We start from the raw sequence: 24,209 nt of genomic DNA, 5'->3' as shown, positions 1-24,209 counted from the left end.
CAACCTTTTTCTGTCATTGTGAATTTAGCCTGTTAATATGCATAGTATTGCCTTGTTGGGATATATTAATCCATAGTATTAAATACAGCTGTAGTATTGTGGATTATGGTGCATTTCCCTTCATTTCTCTGCTCCTGAAATATGTCATGGGTTGGTAATGAAGTAAGGCACCACCTCCTAAAGAATTTGAAGTGAGAGAAAAATCCACAAGGTACTGAGCCTGTGTCTGCTAACAGTGGCGTCGCCTTACCCAAAATCAGTTTAGAACTGCAGTTTGCTCACTCAGACTGGAAATGATGATTTCTACAGCAAAAGCTTTCTGTAACCCCAGGGTTGTAAAAATCTGAGGGAAAACTGCTGGTGGTAAATGCAGGAAAGGGATGCACCTTAAACGATGCTCTGCAACAGGTACCAATTGGTGTCTGGTGCTGATTAATCCTTAAACCCACCCTTGTAGGTAGCCCACGTTGGGGGATGGTGTACCAGCTTTGACTTCTGTTCTGTGCTCACACAACTATGCCATCTATGCGGTGTAACTCCTGAAATTACTGTGAAAACCCCTGAGATATTTGTTGGTGCTTTCTAACTCCAACCTGTGCTATCAGCTACACCAGAGGAACGTTTGATTTCACTCCGAGATGTCAGTCAGCTGCCCCTAGAACCTCAACGTGTATTTCCTAGAGCATGTTTTGAATACCCTTCTGCCTGCTGACCCATCTAGGCTTCCAACTGAAGGACGACATCAATCTACCACAGCAGCAATGTCCTTTTAAATTAACTCTGCAGGTGCTGAACTCTCCAGGTAGAGTCCAGGGATCGTTAGGTACCAGAGGCTGAACCTCACCTCCTCAACCACTGCTGTTTACGAGCGCTGCCCAAGGAAAGCGAATTTAAACTAAAAGAGTATGCTGACGTTAGAGGCCGGCCGCTCCGATGACTCCCGGACTGAGGACCGCCCTCAGCCCAAAGCCATCCACTGCTGAGCGAGTCGCGCGCGGCCGGCGCCAAGCACTGCCAGCCGATGCCGGCGGGCGCCGCGCATGCGTGGGGTGAGGCGGGGCGGGGGGCGGCCGGCGGTGTGCGCGGCTCATGGCCGTTGGCGGCGATGACGGACTACAGCGAGGAGCAGCGCAACGAGCTGGAGGCCTTGGAGTCCATTTACCCGGACTCGTTCACGGGTGAGCCGCGGAGCGCATCCTGCTCTGCCGCACGGCTGCGGCGAGGCGGAGGAGGCCTGGCCGTGTACGGGGCGCTGCCTGCCACCTCTTTTCCTTTGGCTTTCGGGGAGTGAAGGTTGAGTGGAGCGTGGGGTATTCGGCGTCCTTAAGCGTGCTGTGCCGGCTGTGGGTGTGGTGCCGGGGTGCCTCAGTTCCAGGCCTGGGGAGGGACTAGGGCAGGCTGGGTGCAGGACGTGCTCTGGCTGGCCAGCACCTGAGGGCTGCAATTGAAGGCTTTATTTTTGCACCTTCTCTCCTTCCTACCTGCGCAGTGTCTGCTTGCCCCACATCCTGCCTCGTCTTACTCTGCACTAACTTCACTCTGCCATTTACCCGCTGCATTTGTTTATTGCTTCAATCTGGAAACGCTTCTGGTTCTTCATTTTTACCTTAAAGCAACGTGAACTGGTGTCCTGTAGCTGAGGATGCTGAGTCAGTGACTAATGCGCTTTCATATAGTTGAGCGTTTATTCTGATTTATTGTTTGCATGGGTAGTAATGCACTTTATACCCACGAAGAAGAGGGAGCACAAAAGGCTGTAGTGGTGGTACGTTAGCAGTTGGGCAAAACTCAGTGCTGTTAGCTCACGTGTACTAGATTGGTTATAGGTTACAGCAGTGCTACAGAACAGTCCTTAACTAAGGATTTCACCTGCAGCTCACACTTGAGCAGTGAGGTGAAACCATCTAGTCAGTGACAGCAGAACCACTGTCTGTCTTTTAGCTGCCTCCTTCACAGGTGGGCAATAAACAGGGCCTTACTTTGCTTTTGCAGGTGAACATGGTTGCTCATGGATTTAATTTTTTGTACTATTTAAAATTCCCCCCTTTTTTAGGTTATTTCCAGAACTACGCTCTCAAAGGAAAGCATCATCCACCTCATTTGTTTGTTTTAAGAATCGTTTTTCACTTCAAGCGGTCCTAAATGCAGTTATAGGAACAGATTTACTGTAAAGATAGCCTAGGGTCAGAAGTGGACTGGATACCTGTTGTGCCCATCTAGCACAGTAAAGTGAACTGGCACTGGGATCTTTCTGCTTATATTTGCTTTACTAGTTCAAGTCGCTTAGTGGTGGGTAGGTCTGTACTCTTGCTGACTTCTTGTTATTGTGGATGTTATATGTTGTCATTCAAAGAGCACCTCAAACATTGCATCACATGGAAAACAGTAATTAACTGGTAAGCACCTTGTATTGAATTTTCAAGGCTTCTAACACTCTAAAGAGGCTTCTTTACCTTAATAGTCCTAGGGAAATTCAGTTTTACTTACGTATAGTAGTTTTCTGATTTAAAGTATATCTTTTCTTCTGTTTTTTTTTTTAACAGTGTTGTCAGAAAAGCCAACAACTTTCACTATTACTGTGACATCGGAAGCAGGCGAAAACGATGAAAGTAAGTTGATAATGTCTTAAATAGAATACTCTCCCTTCCTGTATATTAACTTCCAAGTTTATATACATATTAGCTGTTTCAATGTGTATATCCATATACCTGGCTATTTTCCAAAGTCTACCTCCTCTTTAAGTATCTTATGTTTATGAAGCTGCTGTAGGAAACATTGATGCTGTCTTGCAAGAGGTAGGTAAGAATAAAGATTCTTCTCTCAAGTCTATAGAAGTTGTGGATGTTGATTGTGATGTTTTTTGTTCATGTAGCGTTAGGAACCTGCCTGAACTGTTCATACTGGCACCAGGATGGTAGGTCTCTTCCATGCTTGTTGCCATAAAATGTTGATTTGGGTATTGTGGAGCAGTTTATGAAAGATGAGCTAACTAGGGCTGATAGCCTTAACAGTTCACTGAAACAGTTCCTTGCTGTGAAGTTCAGAGCAATGGCTTATTCAGTGGAGGATATCCCTATTCCTTCTTCCAAACATCTATTTTTAAGATGGAGAAAAATGTATTCTGAATGACTTTAAAATAAGGTTCTGCATGTGCAGAAAGCTCTTAAATGTTAACATCGAGTGAAGTATCTGTCCAAAATACCTTCTCTTTATGAAAGGGCTGGCTGCTTATGGTTCCATCAGCATCTGGTGCGCTTCTGGCATGGAAAAGTCTGTATGGTACTCTGAAGTACTTCTGCCCACTGGCATGTCCAAGAATGCTTTAGCTCTTTTGGCATCAGTGATTACGTGAATTTGTTGTAAGCAAATTTCATTCCAGATAAGTTTGAGAGGTGTTATTCTGTGTTCATGAGTTAGAGGAAAGAAACTGCTGCCATCACCTTCGGTCTTAAAGGAGTAAGTGCTGTGTGGAGCAAGTGTGTGTTAAAGGGAGAACTGGGCTACCAGAACTGTGAGTCGTGAGCTGAAGGAAGGTTCCTCCCTGGTATTCTGTCAGGACACATGAAAGGAAGGAATGTAATTCTTTCTGGCCCTATTTCCTTGCTGGGTTAGCTCTGAGTAACATCAGGTTGAGTTAGGCAATTTTCCTCTTTGCTTATTAATTTCTAATGGACATTTATGTTCTTGTCATATGTTGTATGTGGAGCTGTTAGCTACCACACTGGTTGTTGCTCCAACCAGGTATGCAGAATTTAAAGCATTAATATGCTGAGATTCTCTTTAGGTTTGGCTGTTAAGACTCTTACTTCATTTTCTCCAGCATTAAGTGGGATGTCAGGGTAAAGATGTTACCACTCTGGTACCCTCTGTACCATAGAAAAATTTCCAGTCTTTCTAAGGTCTTTTCAGACATAAATAGTCTGGAATAGCTTGTGTAAGGGTAAACTTGAGTCTTCGTTATTTACCACTCTTGAGTTATATTTAAATTTGTTTTGTAAGATGTAATATGTGTGTAAGATGACTGTTCCTTTAAGACAAGTTTTTTTCCTATCTTAAAATATGTAGGCTGTTGATGCAATAGAAAAATGTACAATTGGAATTCTGTAAGATAATCACTGTAATGTGTATTTTTTGTCTTGTAGATGTCCAAACAACCCTTAAGTTTACCTACAGAGAAAAATACCCTGATGAAACTCCTCTTTATGAAATTGTCTCTCAGGAGAATCTTGAAGATAATGATGTCACAGGCATAATAAACCTGTTGGAACAGCAGGTAAGTAAAATGGAATATGTCAGTTTATCTTGATATCACTTGATTTAGTCAAGTGTTATCTGAGAGGTGACCTACTGATTTGAAATGCATTCTATACTGTAAAGGCTGACTGAGATTGGAATTTGGTAAATGGCATTAGCGATGTAAATGACGTTAACAGCAGAAAATACAGAGCTCATTCAGTGTGTACATGTAAAATAAGGAAATGGAAGGGCTCTACAGCTTCCCATCTTAGTGTTTCTATGTCAAGATGAATTCATTTAACTGTGTATAAATAGTATTTGTGGAGCAAAGTAAGTTCAGTGTTATTTGGAAAGAAACAAACAAACAAAAAAGGTGCATTTCAATAACATAACTATTTTGGGTCGAGCAAAAATACTCTGGCCCTTGGTATCAGTGGCAGTGCATTATGAAGGTATGAAGAGGAGACATTCTTTTTGACTTAAATATTTCTTGGCAAATCTTATCTGCCTTAAAATGTCTGTGAGGTGTTCTTCAGTCATTCTCTTTTTGGTTTACAATTTACACCTTTCTTCCAGCAGCTGATTTTTGATTTCATCCCACCTGAAAGGAGCATATGTAAGGGAGTAAGGGATTAAGGAATAAGGGAGAACATAGTTCTCTTATAGGTGTCTGTTGTTTCTTAAAATCTAAATTTTATAAACCTTGAACTTGTATTCCTACTGTAGATTTTTTTTTTTTTCTATCCATGAAGAAGCTCCCCTGGTGTCTAGAATATGTTGATGACTTATGATCATCAATGTTTGGCTGCTTACCCATTCATTTGAGAGTGACTTTAACTTGTTTATCTGGCCAATTGACTTGGATTTAACAGCGAACTTTGAAATGGATGTAGAGTGCCTCCGCTGTGTTATGTGTGTACACAACTCTGCTTTCTGAACAGATGTATGCATTAAGCTCCTGAAGATATGGGGTTCTTCTGCTTGAGTTTGCTTTCTTTGTGTTGTAGGCAGAAGAAAATTTGGGAATGGTAATGATCTTCACTCTAGTGTCTGCAGTACAGGAGAAATTAAATGAAATAGTGGATCAAATAAAAACACGAAGAGAAGAGGAAAAGAAACAGAAAGAAAGAGAAGCAGAAGAAGAGGAGAAAGTATGTAAAATATTGTTTCTAACTAAAGATTTAACTTTTCTTGATGCAAGGGCTTGATGCAAGAGCAACTCCAAGCTGTAGTAGGAGAGGAATGTCTAGTCCAAAGTTGATGTAGTTAATACTTAAGGGCCACAAGGTAGTTCATGGCACTTCAAAGATTTTTATTTATTTTTCCCCACACTTTCTAAAGCAATCTTTTCAGAGATGTGTTGTGTATTCACAACCCCCTCCAGCATTACTTCCTAAGACTGGGGCAGGGATTTTTTTCCTAAGTGAAAACAGTCTCTGTAGTCAGTTTCTTATTTGAAGTGGGAAGTAAAAAAGAATAGAATGTGTAGTGCTGTGCACAGACTGCTCTTGTTCTGAAGAAGCGTGTCTTCCTTGGTGGAACAGAAGCTGTGGTGGACCACTCTTCAGGATGTGGTTTGTCCTCCCTGCACATGTACTTTCCATCAATCACCATAGAATAATTTTTCTATCCATGGGACGTGCTGTGTTAACTACTGATTATGTGCTTTCTTCAGTAACTAGAGGGTGATGGAACATGAAATGTTTGGTATTTCTGAAATAGTAGGAAAAAAATCCCTGCCAACCCTTTTTTGTCTGTGAGTGAGAGAGAACAGTTAATGTATTTTTTTATAGAAAGTTTCAGTCTAGATTGCATGTAGGAGTTGGTAAGTACTGCCTACTTAAGCATAACCTTTATTATTGATATATTACAAGCTTTTGCACTGTAGGTCTAAATGTAGTACTTGGTGTTTTTCTATAATTTCCACCTCAGTGCAGCTCACTGAAGAGAGACCCATAGGGAGAATAGAAACAAGCAAGAATATGTTCTTTGTATGTGCTTGGGGTTAGAATTAATTTATGAGAATGCTTCACAGCAAGCAAATGCTTTTGGGATGCTACAATGTAAATAAGGGAGAGAGTGCTCATTTTCACTCCTAGTTTTGCTAGTTGATCATATTTACAGCCTTGTTTTCTTTTTTTTTTCCAGCAACGCTTTCATGGCACTCCTGTTACAATTGAGAATTTTCTGAACTGGAAAGCAAAGTTTGATGCAGAACTCTTAGAAATTAAAAGAAAGAAGATGAAAGAAGAAGAACAAGCTGGCAAAAATAAATTAAGCGGTATGATTTAAAACCGTACCTGAAACTTTTGCAATGTTCTCAGGCTATCATGATAAGCCTTACAAATAATTCTTATATTGAAAGATGATAGTAGTAAAGCAAATTTTAATGTAATATTAAATTATTGTTGTTCGTGTTTCTCCAAGTCGTCTTGAGCTCTTTGGTGGGCTAAATAGAAAGCTGACTGGGTCAAGATTTCTACCGAAGTCGTTGAGGTTCCTAAACTCTGTATTCAAGCTTCTTTTGGTTTTATGCCAGGCAGTGTGCTGCTTTGAGCTCCTGCTTATGAGCATTGCTCTGGGGATTGTCAAACAACAGAAAGAATCTACATTGAGCAGTTTGGTGATTTGGCCTTATTTGTATTGGATTATGCCATGACTTATTTATTTGGAGGCATGTAGGAGTTCGGGATGTTGCTGATGGACTGAAGCAACGCAGCAGCTGTCTAGTGGATGCAACGAGCTTACGATGCGTAGTGAGAATGGTAGTTCTGCTATAGTATTTTGGAGAACAGCTGTCTATAATTATAATTTTAGGATGTGTTGTCTGTAGATCCCAGTCCAGCAGAATCCAAACTCTATCCACTGGAAAAAAATGCAGATGCAGAAGAAATGATTTTAAGAGAGCCTGTATGCAAAAATAAGTCTTAAATAGCATTCTCCAGACTCTCTACAGCTTAACTTTGGACTTTGGTTCTCCTGTGATGATAAATCCACTTCTTAACCTGATTACATCAAAAAACATAACTGTTGTGATTGTGTGGTATCGCTGTATGGCAAAAGGAGGCTATGACAGTGCCTTCTAATGGGATACAAGCACTACAGAGCAATAGCAGGGAACAAAGCAGAAAAATTGGCTCACCCCTTCCAACAACCAGTGATGGCTCAAGAGGAGTGCAGTCTCTAACCAGAGAGATGCTGCTCATTTGGCTGCTAATGAGGATGAGGAGGGGTGGATCCAGGCTCTGCCTCTTCACTCAGATGTGTTGCTTGCACCTGAGCTCCCTGGGTTAACCACGCCTTCTCACCTGGTGCTCAGCCACTGATTGAGGCTGTGACTTGACAGTTCCACTGTGCTCGCTGTTATCTCCCTCTTCTCTTGTGAAGGTTTTTGAAACCTTTGGCTAGTTTTGATCAAACTTGATAGAAGTCTGAATGGTAGTAAGTCTAGTGAAATCGGTACAGAATGCTTGATTCCCTTATGATTTTCCAATATGTTTAGGCATCTGAAAAGAGTCAGCGGAAATCAGACTTTTAGGTTTTTTTTGTTCTTGAAGTTAGCACAGTTCTTCTCCTTAATAGTCTGGTTTATAGGAACTCCGCTTTACAAAAGTAAAAAAGGCTTATTTTCAGATGTGGTGGAGTAACTCTAGTAGAAGAAAAAGGTGTCTTTGAGTGTTTTACCCAAAGTGTCAAACAGTGTTTTTGATAGAAGATTAAAAAAACCAATGCAGATGTAGATGGAAAGGCTTGTGGAATGTCTTGAACTTTTCCCACCTCCCAGTTAGAAAGGCTTTACTTTGCATTATGTGATATTTCCTTCACAGTAGGACCTGATGACTAGTTTGTACATCCACCTTGATTTTCATATGAAGGAAGTAGCTTAATCTGCTGTCCGGTTCCCAAGGATTTATTGTAGAATACAAGATGAGGACTGAATAAAGACTGTGAGACTGATGGTGTAAATTTTCCCAGCCATGTTTCAAACTGGTTGATTTGTATAGCCTAAGATAGTGTGCTAACTATTCTTGCCTAAAGTTGGTAGTTATATAACCAAACAGCATTTTGAAATGTGTACTTCTTAACTTCCAGGGAAACAGCTGTTTGAAATGGATCACAACCTTGATACATCTGACATCCAGTTCTTGGAGGAAGGTAAATTTCTCTTTGTTTCTGCACCCGAAAGACAGTGGCTTAAAACACGTAAATATTCCTAAGTAAAGTCTGTATTCTAATTCTGACTAAAATCTCAGGTCAGTATCACTTTTAATTGGAAAACATTTCTGAAAAGTAAGATTTTGGAGATGGAACAAAAGCAATTTTAATCTCTTCCTCTCTCCCTGGAAAAAAAAAAATCAAGATTCCCTTTCCTTCTCTTTTAAAGTTTTTAAAGATCTGTTTTCTTCTCCCTGAAGATCAACACCAATAACAAACATCTTGTGTATCAAATTAAACATTACTTGCCTTTGTGCAACGCAATTCCTTTTTATGGTTTTGCACAGGTTAGTTTATTTACTGAAAAAGTTCCCTGATCCCAGCTGAAAATTTTGTAAGCCTGTGCCAAAAGCTGTTAAACTGTTGGAGATAAAGAAATCCACTCACAGTCACGTATTATTTATTTTATTTCTATACCTCCTTTTTGGTCCCAGTTCAAAAGACTGATTGTGAGTTAAGGCAATTCTTTACTGTAGCAGCATTATCTCGTAGTACTGCAAAAACACACATGCAGAAGAATGATGAAGTTCTGAACATCAGTGAATATAAACTTGAAATGGCAGTCATGAAGAAGTTGTTTCTTCTAGTTAGAGGACATGCTTAACTTTGCCTTCCTCCGAAAGTGCTTAAAGTGAGGATGGGTTATTGATAGAATGTTCTTCTGCCTCAAGAGAAGGATAGACTCCACATTTGTATTTGGGCTTTGTTCCCAAGTTATGGGAATGTAGCTTTTAATGTTATCTTTTAATCCTGTTGCTGTCCATTATTTAAAAACTCCTGCACAGATTAGTGTTGTAATTTTAAATTTAAGTTATTAATAAATAACACTAATTTTTGCAGCTGCTACAGTCTAATGGTGTTATCTAGACGGAAGCAGTTAAAAAAGGCTCCTTCAAAGGCAATGAAAAGCAGAACCTTGTTCAGTGGCCAGAAGATGTCGCTATTGATGCATACAAATAAAGTCGTAGGGGTTCTGAAGTTTTGCTTTTAAGCTTTATCTGTTTTAGAAGAAGATGTGAAAGCATAGAAAGCTTCAGCTTGCTTTTAAAATTTAAATCTAAAATATGGTTTTTTTACGTGTCAGTGCCTCTCTGAAGTAGTTGTCTGCCTTTCACATTTTCTCCTGGAGAAAATTTAAACGATAATTCTATATGGTCTGATGTTTCTTATTGTATGTGTGTATGTGGTACATATATATAATGTGCATATACACGTTTTATACTCTTTGTATTCGGAAACTGTATCTTGTTGCTCAGTTACTATTTTTCTCTTTGTGTAATTTTTTTTTCTTTTTTGTAGCTGGAAACAGCGTGGAGGTTGATGAATCTTTATTCCAAGAAATGGATGATTTAGAGTTGGAGGATGAAGAAGATGACCCTGACTACAACCCTGTTAATTTAGATAGTGATTAGACTTTTTTTGAACTGGCTCTGTCATCAGTATGGACTTACGTGAGGAGAGAGAAGCAGGCAGAAAAACCACAGCATCTGTGGTTGTAGTAATGTGTATTGATTTTCCTTTTTTCAAAGAAAAAAATATTTTACATCTAGGAGTATGGTCTTCTGATGACTATCATCATAAATAAATTGACTAATATTTCACATGAAAAACTTGAGGCATACTCTTCTGGTTATTTTTCTTTTTCCTCCACTTCTTTAAGCATCCTCTGAAGAGACGTGACAGCAAGCAAGAAGGAAAGATGGCATGGTGATTGTTAAACGCACCTGCATGCGGAAGCTGAGTTCTGCTATCTTCTTTGTAGGATATACATGGGGAAGTTCATTGAGTAGAACAGTTTATGTGCTATGCAGGATTTTTTCTTTGAAATTTTATAACGCAATAAATGATGGTCATTTCTGATATCCCAAATTATTAGCTGAACAACTGTAGATAGGCAGCACTAGTCATTTTTTAGTAAGGCATAGCCTTTTTAATGTTAAATGGAAACCACTTACATGTTAGAGTGAAATTTTGTTTGCCACAGCTTCAAAATGAAATGGTTGATTTCAAAATGGTTGATGTGTTTAGAAAGTTGGTTTTCTTTATTATTTCTTGTGAATCAGTGAACTTCCATGAGAGAAAAAATCATTTGCTTTTGGCAACAGTAAATGTGAGAACACTGTCAGAGTGCAGAATGCAATAACGGTATTTTATAGTGTGCTTACATTTGAAGTTGCTGAGAGTTTTTTAGAAGCAGATTGTTGGCACTCTGTGAAAGTCTTAACATATAGTAAAGTTAATATCTGTGAGTTGCTGGGTAGCCTTTTAACCCATCTGAAGAGTTCCTTGTGGAGCTACTAGCTTTATGTTAGACTCCACCTCCCTTCACGCCTCCAGAAAGCCTAGAACACTGAAGAAATGTGTGTAAAGTGTTTGGTACTGTGTCAGGTGGAAGGACGGTGTGGATGAAGGTTTCAAGAAGCAGCTCTCTGAACAGATAACTGCCAGGCACCTTGATGATTAGAAGCTGTGTGCTAGATTTTAAAACACTTCTGGTAGATTGCCTTAACTGCTCCAGCTTCAACCTTTTTAAAAGAGGATTGCACTAAAGTATCTATGCTTAGAAGATTCATGGATTTATGAACTTTAATATTTGGAAATTTCTTGCTCAAGAGGAGAAATTTGATTCCAGAAATAATTTAATGATGTATAAGATTCTCTGCTCATGCCATTTGAGGACATCTGTTCAGGATGATCATGTATAATGTTTCAGTAGTCTTGTCTTTTTGTACTCAAGGAATAAATTATAGTTCCGAGTAGATAGAAATAAATATTCAAGTACCCTGTAAATGGTTTTATAAATGAACCATGTGCCTTTGTTCCTACCATCTTCTATTTGATGTTTATAATTTTGGCACCTAAGAACTTGAGACAAGCATCTAAGTTTCAGTTATAACATTGTGTGTTTCAAAGCAATAAGGAGGATCTGTGTTCCAGCAGGTATTACCAAATATATTTAAAAACTTGTAAGCTAATGTGCTATTTAAAGTCTGACTTTTCCAAAGATGCAGTTGGATTGAAAGGTTTGTAATAACTGTGTCCAGTTTCCTGTGTAATTGCTAGCACACTTTTAAATGCTGTTCAGCACAGAACTTAATTTTCTTCTATGTCTCATCAGCTGTATGGAAGCCTCCCAAGGTCGCTTTCAGTTGTCACTTGTTTGTCTAAAATGAGTGTATTTTTCATAAAAGCAATGAGTAAGTTCTCTTCAAATCTGGACTGAATCCAAGAATGTTATATAGTCTGTGCAAAATATGATCATCTGAGAAAGTTTTCTGAGTGGGTCACCGATGATACAACAATCACATAAATGTGGAAAAGAGTTTCTTAATAATTTCTAGATTAATGGGGCTTTCTGTTTTGTTTTCACACTAATATGTTTATTGGTTTTTATGCAAAGATTATGTAGCTTTAAGAAGTTATAACTGTAAAGTTAAAATTATATTTTCATTGCTACTTACATCTTTTTTTTTATCAGAACAGAGGAAATGAGGATTGAAGTGACAAAAAAAAATTTCTTCAAGTCCATTTCTCCAAGTCTTTGAAACAAGTTTCAGTGACTCAGTCTAAACTTCTGATTTGTTTATTAGCAATTAGCATTTGTGAAATAAAAGGTAATTTTACTGAGTAGACTTGGGTGCATCTGTATGACTTAGTTTCCAGAGATGGGGGTAGATCTTTTATCATTTTTATTTTTATTTTTATTTTGATGAAGAAGTTCAGAGTAAGTATTTAAAACTTCAAATTAGACTGAAATTGAATCCATATTAGTCTAATGAAATTCTGTCAGTTAACTTTGAGTGGATTTTAGTAATTCCAAGCCGTTGTACTAAGATCAGCACTGACAACCTTGCTTGTACGTTGGTCACTCTGAAAGTATTGCCTCCTATTTCTTTTTGTAGAGGCTACAGCAGATAGGGAGAGTGCAGTAGAGCTACTTTGTAGCTGAGAATTTGCTCCACCAAACACTTTTTCAACATAGTTGAAACGCGCCAGTGATGAGCAAGAGCCTGCATGCCATGCTTATGAGAATCTGCACCAGCAGGGATGACCCACTGTCTCCGCTGCTGAAACGCACCACCCACTGCCTCACTTCAGTCTTTCTACTAGGAAACCTTTAACCATCAGGCTGTGGTGTGTCCTAACTACCTTCAGTTTTAACTGTGTGGTTGCTGAAGTAAAATAAAAGTTCGTTGGACAAGACAGAAGACTACAGCTGTATCCAACATGCTGATATCCTGCATTCTGAGAAAAAGAGCTGCCAGGTAAGTTGTAGAATATGATATTTCATTTCTGTTTTTTCTAAATCAGCCCTTTAGTGCATTGCAACTTAGCTCCAACTTGGAGAGGGATTTTCAGTTTTTTGGTGCAATTGCATTTATTGCAAGGAACTTGATTTCCGTTTCTGTACTGAGTGCTGGTGAAATCTGCAGCTGCAAGAGTTAATTGGTATCACTAAGCTGTGTCATGTGTGCTAGGTGGATTTTTATTACCATGATGGGACTCGGTATGGTCTACCATTGGAAAAAAAGAGTAAAAGATCAAGGTCCAATTTGTAATCAGTTTTATTTGTACTTAAGGCAAGCTCAGCAAAAGGCCTGAATTATTATTCTGACTTTGAACTAGTTTTATGTTTTCTGTGCCCAGGGTAAATATGTACAGGTGGAAAAAAACAACAGTCTGCTTGTCTGAAGTTCAGGTTCATATGTCAGGGGATGTGGTCGTTACGTAAATCACGGATGTTTTGTGTAACTTACTTTCTTCATATCGAGGACAGTAAGTTCTAGAAGGAAAGATGATCTGGCTGTACTGTTGGGGGTACAAAAGGCCCATTCTTGTTGTAGGCTAATGATATGGTTGGCTTTATCTAAATAAAACAGATTGCAGTTTCCTCTGTATGAAGTACTTGGATACAGCGAAAATCAAGTAGAACCCATCAGAAAGTGAAAACAGCTGGACTGAAAACTGAAAATAAATTACTGATCTTTGGGACCAGTAAGGGAAAAAAAGTATTTTACATCTTTTTTTTTTAAAGCAGTTTGTGGGAAAGCTAAGCTAGATGCTGCTTGTCAAGTTAAAGTGATGGTTTGGAATGTTTCTGTGTTCAGAAGCTATGTCCTGCTGTGGCTGGTTGTTAGGATGTTGATTCAATAGCAACCAAAAAGCAGTCACTGGAGTTTGATTGTGTAAGCGTTATAATGGTAGAAGTGAATGAGGGTTCAAACCCCCTAGAGAGTGCAGATGGTGTCTGAGAAAATGTTGGAACAAAATGTTTCCTTGTTACATCATGATCTGCCCTCTTGAGTGAGTCTGGCTGCTGAAGGGAGCAGAAGATTATTAGAAGAAATAAATGCTGGAGACATATCAGAGACCTGCTAGAGTGTATGTGGGGAGGTGAGGAGTTCCAGTTTTAGCTTGATATGACTGCAGTGGAAAGAATTTATAAATGTGGAGGAGGTGGACTTCCTTTGGTAAGCAGTGACTCAGACTGACACACATGAGATGCCAGTAGGTTGACTCTAGGAACTGTCCAAGTGGGGTGGTGTGACATTCACAATGCTTGTTAGAATGCAACAAACTCAGTGGAATTCATTGTGAGCTTGGCAGCCCGTCGAGTGGACAGAGGGGATCCTGTCTCACAGGGTCAGTTGCTGTCCAGGCAGAGTCAGGAAGTGTGGTTGCAGAGTCCTTGCAGAGGATCGGGTGAGACTGGCACTCTCCTGCTCACTTATAAGCCTCTTTGGTCCTACACAGCCACCTTAATCCATCGCTATCCATTCCATTAAACAAAGGGCATCTCCTTACTCTTACATACATACAAAAGATTGTCTCAAGTGACTGTTTCCGTATCTGCAGGAACAGTTTCAAAAGTATCTTGTCTCAGTGTTGTTGGCCAGTTCTGCAGTGAGATCTGCCTGCAGGAGGCTTCCTAGGTTTCCCACATGGGGATCTAATACACAGGTAAGGCGAAGGCTTTGTTGTGCAGTTGCTGGGGACCTTTTCTTGAGGTAATCCATTATTTCAGATCAGCCATTTATCTCATAGTCATTGTCAGATCAGGAACTAAAGACTGAAGTGCTGTGGGCATGAATGATGTATGGCTCTGGTAACCCAGGTACATCAGGGTACCCTGGCACCCAGTAGTTGTAACTCAGATGCCACAGTTCCTGCTGCAGCTGAGGACCTCTGGCTGCTATGAAGACGCAGAGCTCTTTGGAACAGAAAGTGAGACAGTATTTGGGAATGTTTTGGAATAAGGTGTCAGCAGCTGACTGGGTTCAGCACAAGTTGCAAGCCTGCTGAGGAATGCTTTATATGTGGGATGGGCTTCATTTCCCCATCCTGAAAGCAGTAGCAGTGAGACCTGGGGTCACCAGCACCATGCTAGTGGGGGCCCAGAGCTCTGCACCCCACAGAGCTTCCATCAGCAGTGCAGAGAGGTTGAGTTGCAGGTGTGGGGGCATGATTGTTTTGCTATTTTTGGCATCTGAAACAAGACGTGGAGTCCAGCAGGCAGACAGCCATGCTTCTGTCAGTAAGCAAGGTGAGGAGTACTTGAGTACACACCCCTTGTTAGCTGCTGAGGTAGTAATAGTTATGTCTCTCAGATTCACACACAGGTTAGAGGTCTGTCATTTGGCCTCACAAATTAGATGAATTGTTAAGTAATCATGTTTGTTTTGTTTTGTTTTTTTTTTGTTTGTTTGTAAAATCATGAACAGGTCATGGGCATCATGGACAGATTAAACCCAGATAGTGAGTCAATGTCTGCATAAGTCACAGATTGCTGGTGGCTTCTTGCTACAACAGCTCTAGCAAAGTCAATCTGAATGATAAAATGAGCATTCACCAGAAAAACTGCTATGACTATGGCATGTTATTTCTAAAAATTTCAAGGAACAAATTGTCAAATACAACCCAAAGAACTGTAACAAACAGCGTGGTAAAGTGTTTCAGTCAGTAGGCAACATCAAAACATGCAACATTAGGGCTAGTTCATTTGGCTGTCTATAACTGGGATGTTATAAAAGTCAGCAAATGCAATCATGAAGAATGGAACTCGTGGTTTACTATGAAAATTAACTAAAATAATTCATAAAATTACAAAGAGGAAACTGATGGAATTTAATAGCTCCTTCAGATAAGCCGCATTTTTCTGAATGGGTTCTTCTATTTACTATCTCTACAACGTAGATGAAAATTATCATATTTTGTTCCTTCAAAACATGAGGCGTGTCCATCCATGATGAACTCCAAAGAGTGATAAAACTCAAAGCCGGGCTACATTTCACTGCTCATATCCCAGGTGAATTTGATAGGCAGGGTCTGTATTTTTTCTTTAAGAACTTCATCAAACCTTTCACTCTGCGCCACTGTCATTGTGTTTTTCCAGTCTCCAACAGTGCCTGAGGAAAGAGGCAGCAAAGGGAGGTGAGAAGAGGAGCAGGCACCTATCTGAAGCTGGCCTCCCATCAGGAAGATTTACTCTCAGGAAGCTGTTCCGGGCTTGCTTGGCATCTTTGTGCTGCTGGACTTTCAAGTAGGGCTTTGTGTGCTCTTTGGAGGACACTTTTCCAAATCTGGGTGCATCTCCCCCTTTAATCTCTAGGGATTTCCACCTACGCTGTGCTTCAGGACACTTTAACAATGCCAAAGAATGCCAGCGATGCCATGTATTGACTTTCAGGGTAGTTGGCTGAGGAGGTTTGTGCTCACAAAATGTAGCTGGTTGTTTCCTTGAAAAAGAAGAGTAACCGTAGGTGGAGATCTGCAAGGAAGCACTATTTTCAGCCTTAAACTGCCTCTCCTGATAAACTGGCAGTGTTAAATTAAATTTGCTGCCATGCCCAGATAGTAAGTCCCTTGGCGGCCCTGAAACATTGTCTTTTTCTGTTTGGGAGAAGCTTTTCTCCCCAGCGAAAGCCACCTACCTGCTTAGCCAATTGCTCATAACCATACTGATCCCACTGTAAGAATGCGGTTACACCTGGTTCAGTACAACCTTCAAGATCTTCTGCAGTGTCAGGCAGGCCTTCTGCCACTTGTGTTACAATCGGTGAATCACAACATCTTATTATCTTCAGGGAAATGTGGTAAAACCAGCAACACAAGGGCAATAAAACAACTTGGACAGAGCTAATTCCATCTAATCTGAGATCCCCTTTTGAGATTGGGGCAATCCAGATAAGTCTAGAAACCCTACGTTCATTTTACACTGAGAGGAGGAATTAAGTAGTTGTCACAGCAGTCTGCTTCTGTTTTACCTTTCCGTAGAAATTTGCCCTTTCCTTTGATTGCGATGTCATCTGGCATGTTCTCATAGTTTGCCCTGGGGTCCTTTTGCATGTTCTCAAATGTAGCCTGTCTCACAACACTTTCTATTTCCTCTTCACTCAGCTTCTTGCCTATGAAGTTGCAGATTTTCAGCACGGCGCTTCTGAGATCCTGCAATAATGTAACCTTGAAGCATCTTGGTGATGTGAAAACTAAATGCATAAAGCAGTGGAATACAAGATCGTTAAGGACATCAGTTTGAGTCCAAAGCTGTCCATCATATTAACGATATCATAGTCTGGCTTTCACCTTTTGGACTCTTGAGAGCAGTGATGCTGTAACTTGCCACCAGAGATGGACAGCTCCACTCACCTCTCTGCATCTTGTACCAAGTGCCCTGGCAAAGTCTCCCCTGTCACCATGAAGGAAGGCACTCACTCAGTGGGCTTTCTGTCAGTCCTGTTGTCCTAGCTAAGGGCTAAACTCTCTCATGAGTTGGCCTGGGCCCCAAAGGCTGAGGGACAGTCACAGCAGCAGGCAGTGTGGACTGCATACTGAGGCTATGATTTCTCAAAGAGAAGGGCAGCTACCATGGAGAAAGGAGAAGTTGCACAAAAGCATGGGCAGCCACCAAGCAGTAACATTCTAGTCAGTGAGGTTTTTTGGGGTGCAAGCAAAGATGACTCCCATTATATGGGAAGGTGAGTTATCTAATAATTCTTCGTAATGAGAAAAAATGATTCTCATAAAAGTCTCAATTTGTTCATTCTCCATGAAGATTGAGCGTACTCCATGATAACAGATAAATCTAAAGACCTATCTGAAAATGCATTCAATATAGGAAGAAAATATCTGGAATACAGTGATACAATGGACCTCACCTTTTTCATCTCTTCGTAGGTCAGGAAGAGTATATTGAAATCCTTTGCATGGTTATACCATCCTGAAACATGGTCGAACCAGGCACTGGCAAGCACTTATCAGGGGGGGAAAAAAAAAAAAATGGAGTGTGAGGGAGATCTGCTATTTACAGCCATCGTCACAGTAAGACAGTAGAATTATCAGCTATGCTCTGGCACCTCTAGTACTTCCAAGAGCAGGGGTGTATTCTTCCCTCTCTTCTGTTTCTGCATTTCCCCGAGGCTCAGAAGGGGGCTGTGCACACAGGGGCCCAATTAATTTGGCTTTTACAGACAGTGGAGGGACACATGGTCACAGTCCCTGCTTCACGGTGCTTATACTCTGAACCAACACCCACTTCCAATAGAACAAGCAGCTTGCATATATCTGCAGAGTGGCAAACCTTGACCATGTTCCCCCTGTTCCCTCCTATGGGAAGGCCAAACTCAGACAGCCACTCCAGGTTTGGTTGCAGGTTAGGATAGCTGAGGATTCTGGGTGACTGATGTTTTTTATTATAATTAATCCTCATTCAGTCTGAGGACATGAATTAGGGTTTAGGCTCCTTAATAAGAAAAATATCCTACCTTTTCCAGCTAAAAATCTCTCCATGAAGAGGTTAAAATCTGGTATTTTCTCTAGTGTTACCATGAATTTGGAGAAGTGATAATAAGAAACCAACACGTCCTTAGGGTTCCTGGTGACATAAATAACCTGCAATACAACAAGATGACAGCTCTCAGACAGATCAGAGGGGCTCCATTACCCTGACCATAATGTCTGTGACCTGAAGTAAATTCTGGGTTCCAAGTCACTGTTGTTTTGTTCATAGGCAGCAGTATTCCCTTTGTGGTTGTTAGGAGCCCACTTATATCTCTTCTTGGGGTCAGTGTTACAGTCTACACTGATAGCATTCAGTAGTGCAAGGTAGACAGGCTGCAACATCAGCCCTACAAAGTCATTTTAACATCCCTCTTGATGCAGCATCACATTTCTGCAGTGCTCATGAGGAAATCTACAGCCATCTCTGGTAAGACAGTTCTGGCATGGTGTTGGTGATGTCAGCACTCTGTGAGCTCAGCTGCCGGCCTTTGCAGATGCTGTGTTGTTTTCTGCATGTGAGCTTTCTCCTCTCTACACTACACCTGCATCCATGAAGAAATGACAACAATTCACAACAGGGTGTCCTATTCACAAACTCCCAATACTGATGAATAAGAAAATACTCCCTCTTCATTTACTATAGTTTTGTGTGGGAGGCTTTTTTCCAGTCTCGTTATTTCACTGGAACTCAAAGTTTTCCCAAGGGTGATATCAGTCCAAGATTTTTTCCCTGGCTCATCCCGCTGAGTTGCATTTCTGCACCATCCCTATTTCTAGCAGCAAGAGCTGCAAAAAATCAAGAGGAAATTGAATAGGCAATTTCTAGATCTCCTCACTTTTGTTAAAGTGGTGATATTTGTACCAAGATGTGGAAAACTAGAAGAGGCAGGATTTGGACCAAATCTCTGAGGCAAACTGTCAGGATTGGAATTAACTAAATGGTAGAAATAACTTCACTTACACGTCCCTTTTTGTTTCTCAGGTCTCTTGGAGTTAAGTAGTAAGGCAGGTGAGTGGCAAAAACCCGAGGCAAAGGAAGATTTGCAAAATCAATATTTTTTATATTATATTCCACCCACGGGATTCTGTCCATGGTTTCCATATCTTCTGTTCCATTACGGTGGCCTTCATGGATTATTAAGCTCAAAATATTCTGAGTCCATACAGTTCCTGAGAAGAAAAATTTTTAATCTGAACTTTGATTTTATTATAGTTATTATTAAAATTGATGGCAGGGAAGATCTGAGTTCTGGGCTTCTTTTCCCCATTTATGCTGTTTGTCAGGAAAGAAGGACACCTGAGAGAATTCAGATCAACGCAGAAGGGCAGCAAACTATTACCCCTGGCTAACCTGTACAAGCACAGAGAATAGAAGGCATCCAAAACCAAAGCCTAGCTCTTAAGACTCACCTGGGAAGGAAGCTTTTGGTTCTGGAGATTAGACTGTATGTGTGTTATAGATTTAAATCCACAGAATAAGATAAAGAAATAATTTTCAAAACCAGAGAAGCAATAAACTGGAAAGTGCCCCTCCCCAGTAATTTCCCAGCTCACAATCTTGCTCAGCTTGGCATCATCAAGCTGGACAATTTTGCACGGAGATTGAGCGTACCCTAGATAAACGGTAAGGATGAAAGCAGATGGTGGAGCAGGACAGAGGGAAGGACATAAATGAAAAATAGATGGCATTCTGTGCAATTCATAAATCAAAATAATCTTCCATCTCCTTCCTTTCCTTGGGCAGCCCATCCCTTTGCAACACAAATCTTCCGCTTCCAAAGAAGTTTTCACCTCAGTGGCTTAGCGTTTTTAGACCTCTTAAATCTTGCCTTCTCATCCTGCCTCTGTGCCTGACTTGGACAGCTTCCTCCAACACTTCCTGACAATGAACTAGCATCACCTGAGCTCCATGTGTTCATCTCAGTGCCTTAGCATTTTGACCTCTTAAGTCTTGCCACCTTCTGAGCACATCTGCCAGACTGAATCCAAGAGCCACATAGATCAGCTCAGTGGGACACAAGCAGGAACCTTGTGTGTGGTTGTTCAGGGTGTGGCTATGCAGGATTTGTACTTAATGCTGCACTTCATATACTCAGAGATGGTTCAGATCTAAAAGTAAAACTAACAACCTTAGGCATGCAATTAGATGAGTGAATAAAAGCAGATTTATTTCCCCATTGGAATCAATACAATTCTTACCTGATTTTGGATAAGTAGCTATAAATATGTCACTGTCTTTGATTTCAAAATTCTCCAAGGAAGCTACATGCTCAGGTGTAGTATTTACAGCAAAGTAAAACCCCTTGTAATTGAATACAAATTCTTTTGATGGTTCCATCATTAATCTGTTGTCGCTCATGGGTGAATAAGCTACAATAAGAAAATACAAAAATATAGATTTTTGTTTTGCTGTTATCTCATAGAAAATCCAACAACAACAACAAAAACATAGAAAAAATGCATTTTGGTATAACAGTTCACTGAAATTAAGCTTTGAATTTTTCATAAACATCAGGTTATAAAACAAAAAAAGAAAAAAAAAAGGCTTATACCATGATTGTTTATTCATTAACATGTATGTTAACTGCATCTAAAAGATGATGTAAATAATGACACTCTACGTAAGTAATTATTTGTCAAAGTTCCTCTAGGATTTCAATGTCTAATGTTTCCTTTGGTCATCACCAGCTCTTAAATAGATCTTGCTTAGCCAAGCTCTCATGAACACTATTGTCACTCTCCCATTTAGGCTTTCCTGCCCTTTTGCCTTCCCACCCCTAGAGCTGCACAGCTGCACTGGCCTCGTGCTTGCACAGCAGTGCCCTTTTTTGATGGGGGGTGTGGTGGAAACAAGGATGGGCCATGACCTTGTGCCCTTGGATGCACCTGTGGGCTGCCAGGGTCCTGCCTACATGAGGCACGTACACATGGAGACCGCCTATGGGACCTGTGCTCCCTTCAACCCGTGGGTTGCTGTCCCACCATGAGGCAGTGCCAAAACAGGGCAGCATTGGGCCTGCATGCAGCTCACCTGGGCAGCCTCCTCCCATGGCATGGCCACAGGATGCATGGCACCCCTCAGGCTGGCTCTGTGGCTGGGCTGGGCCTGCTGCTCCCCATACCCGGCCACTAAGACATGTCAGAGTAAAGACTAGGCAAAAAGGTTCAGCATTATCTTATTTTGATATGATTGGAAGTCTCTCACAGAGCTGGGTTACATAACTGGTGAGTCACTAATCACATCAGAAACACTGGTAGCAGTAAACCCAATCATAAAACAAAGAATGGATTTGAATTCAAGTCATGATAAGAAAACTGGTGGCACAAAGGGCAGAAAAATATGATGAATGAGTGAATATTTTTATGGTTATGAAGAAAGAGTGAAGATTTCGTAAGATACAGAACAAAGACACGTTAAATATGCAGTACACGAAAATCCTTTTTGATCTGTTTCTGTCAAAAACCTGAGCTTTCGTATCACTTTCAGACTAGGGTTACTGCACTGGCTCTTTCTTATGGACATGGGATTGTATTATGAGGAAATATACCAGACAAGAAAAGCTGTGCCACCTCGGCTAGGAAACATTCACAGTCTAGTGTATCTGATGGGAGAAGAAATAAACGTTCCAATATGCTCTGATCAGTCAGAAATGCATTTGAAAAGTGCTTCTAAAATTCTACCTACACAAGGGTGTCCGTCTGCTCCTCTCTTACACCTATGGGGATCTGACCCTTCTGCTTTGCTCATGGAGCTGCCTTGCAGCCATGACTCCAACCCCTTGCTGAGTGGTACAGAAAAATGGGTGTAAAACTTAGCTTCTGACACCAACTGTCAGAGCCCAGCTCTGTATGGCCGTCCTCCCCTCTGCACACACTCTGCTTCTCTGGCAGCACTTCTCAAAATGTTTGACAGAAGAGCTCCATGCACAGTTCTACTCATCTTACCAGAAGGGCAATCAATGTAGTATCGTTTAACTCGCCAACCCACAGCTCCAATAATGTCAGGCATGCTTACCTTTTGTCTTCTCTTCCAGGGCCCACGGAGATGTATGTTACTACTTCTGTGAATGTGAATAGTTTGAGAGAGGTGTGAGCAGTCACGTGTCCTTTTTAACTGTCCTGTTTGGCTGTCATTCAATATTTGCTTATCAGTAATGCAGATAGAGACTAGAGAACTGATATAACCCTTTAAGAGGTTAAAGCACTCCAGAGCGATTTAGGAAATTATTTTAACGCAAATTTAATTTTTGTTCCTCCATTTATCAACAGTGTTGTTGAGGAAGATTGAGAGTGAAGAGGAGCAGAAGTGACTAAAAGATTCTTTTTCCTTTCTTTTTTCTTCTTGTGTGTGTCCCTTACTCAACTCCCACAAAACTTTTGCACATACTTGTTTTGCCTGCACACTGTATGTAACAGCAGGCTGAACGAACAGTCTGAGTCCACCACCCTATCACAGTGGAGTGAAACCTGTCAGACCCAGCCTCAGCCAAGAGCTTCTAGGAGTGAGTTATTTGGTTCCCCGTATACGAATGTGCCCATGTTACACTTTTCTGTAAGTACCTTATAAGAGAAACAAAATCTTGCCTGAGACCTTCCTCACTGAAACTTGTAGACCAACCAATTTATACAAAAACAATATTATGTCCCCCAGCCCTATGCCTTGTTTTGTGTAGGGTTATTTTTTAACCTGGATCAATTCCCCAGGTAGTTCCCAAACTTGCACAACAGATCCATCAGGTAGGGCAGTCAGGGGACAAGCCAGAACAAGGAGTAGGGCTAAAATCTTTTTCACAACAGAGGGTAGTTTTAAGCTCAAAGATTAAGCCTGCACTGCTTTGCTTTCTGCTCTAGTCAGGCATGCCCAGCGTTTTGTAACTGCAATTTCTAGTCAAACAGTTTAGTAATAGTGGAAGGCAACACCTACTGATCTTAAAACAAGGCAAAATCATCAACAGGAGTTTTGAAGTGGCCCAGAGAGCAACATTTGCTGTCCATCACCAGCTCTGTGTTCTAGCCAGGGCACCAGAAATTGTGACTTAAGGCAAGTTGTAGTGTTTTCCAGGAAAAACAGATAGACTGTAAAGATATTTGACCTTTGGACAGATGGTGAGTCAGCGAAATACACAAATCTCAACGATATCGTAAAATGACAGCATCAAGAAGTTATGACCTGCCTCTGATTGTCAGCAGTGTTGAATTACAGTCTATCAGCAGCTAATTGAATGTAGTTTCCATGTATTCAACAATATTACCTGTTTTGGGACAAATAGTTCTTTACAGTATTAATAATTAACCTCAAGATCCAAGTATCTAACATACACTTAAACCATAGGTGAAGTTGCATAAAGTTCAGTTTAAGAGTGTAGAGGAAAGAATATCTGTGGTTTATTGTATGGCTTAAAACCAACGTTTCCAGTGCTGTTAATTTCTACCCCTCATGATCTTCCCTTGTTGTTTCCTCTGGTAGCTTCACACAACGTACTCCCATTCATACAAACCATGGTTTTCCTTTCAGAAATGCCTACAGCACTGGTAAATTGAGAGTCCTAAAATAAGCCTCCACGTTCCCTGGGCAGATAACAGATAAAGAGGCTTCCCACCAATCTACTCTGTGAAATTAAAGAGAGAAATAAATGCCTTAGTTAGGCACATGGAATTTCAACATGAGTTTCATACATTAGTAGAGAATATATTCAGCATGTCATTGCAATCAGGCCAAACTCACTTAAACCACTTTGACCCTCATTCTTGGTACATGTATAGGAACAGATATTTGCTCCACTAACTGTGAAAAAGGTTTGCAATACATTTTTTTCCTTTAAACATTCCTCTGGTACGCTTATACTCCATTAACATCTAGTATTACCTGTTATTGCACAAAATCCATGCCAAAGATACATGATGCCTGAGTTACTGGGGACATTTCTCAGTAGTTATTTCTCAGTATTACCTAAGGGTGGCAACCAGTGGCAGGCTGAATG

At 40.6% G+C, this 24,209-nt stretch overlaps 3 protein-coding genes across 3 annotated transcripts in view; 1 reads left to right on the top strand and 2 right to left on the bottom strand.

Annotated features, from left to right (window-relative positions):
* Nucleotides 1-942, bottom strand: part of TRAPPC3L (trafficking protein particle complex 3 like) — a 28,870-nt gene extending 27,928 nt beyond the window's left edge. The window contains exon 1 of the mRNA XM_040697544.2: nucleotides 845-942. The gene's annotated coding sequence lies outside the window, so the exon portion shown is untranslated. The remainder of the gene's footprint in view (nucleotides 1-844) is intronic.
* Nucleotides 943-1,072: 130 nt separating this feature from the next.
* RWDD1 (RWD domain containing 1) lies at nucleotides 1,073-12,083 on the top strand. The gene is made up of 7 exons (NM_001031075.3): nucleotides 1,073-1,178; nucleotides 2,544-2,609; nucleotides 4,143-4,273; nucleotides 5,244-5,387; nucleotides 6,385-6,517; nucleotides 8,329-8,391; nucleotides 9,751-12,083. The coding sequence occupies exons 1-7, from the start codon at nucleotides 1,106-1,108 to the stop codon at nucleotides 9,861-9,863; spliced, it is 723 nt and encodes a 240-aa protein (NP_001026246.2). The 5' UTR covers nucleotides 1,073-1,105; the 3' UTR covers nucleotides 9,864-12,083.
* A 915-nt stretch (nucleotides 12,084-12,998) lies between these two features.
* On the bottom strand, nucleotides 12,999-22,313 carry LOC421740 (sulfotransferase family 3A, member 1-like). Its single transcript, NM_001278004.2, has 7 exons — nucleotides 22,244-22,313; nucleotides 20,428-20,598; nucleotides 19,190-19,398; nucleotides 18,213-18,339; nucleotides 17,607-17,701; nucleotides 16,716-16,896; nucleotides 12,999-15,857 (listed from the first exon to the last, which is right to left on the bottom strand). Exons 2-7 carry the CDS (start codon nucleotides 20,585-20,587, stop codon nucleotides 15,733-15,735), a joined length of 897 nt encoding a protein of 298 aa, NP_001264933.1. The 5' UTR covers nucleotides 20,588-20,598; nucleotides 22,244-22,313; the 3' UTR covers nucleotides 12,999-15,732.
* Between the last annotated feature and the right edge of the window lie 1,896 nt (nucleotides 22,314-24,209).

The sequence above is a fragment of the Gallus gallus genome, chromosome 3 (genome assembly GCF_016699485.2).
Source record: "Gallus gallus isolate bGalGal1 chromosome 3, bGalGal1.mat.broiler.GRCg7b, whole genome shotgun sequence".
In the NCBI taxonomy this organism is placed as follows: Eukaryota; Metazoa; Chordata; class Aves; order Galliformes; family Phasianidae; genus Gallus; species Gallus gallus.
The sequence above is the reverse complement of the archived record's forward strand: the minus strand, read 5'-3'. Positions and strand labels throughout refer to the sequence as shown.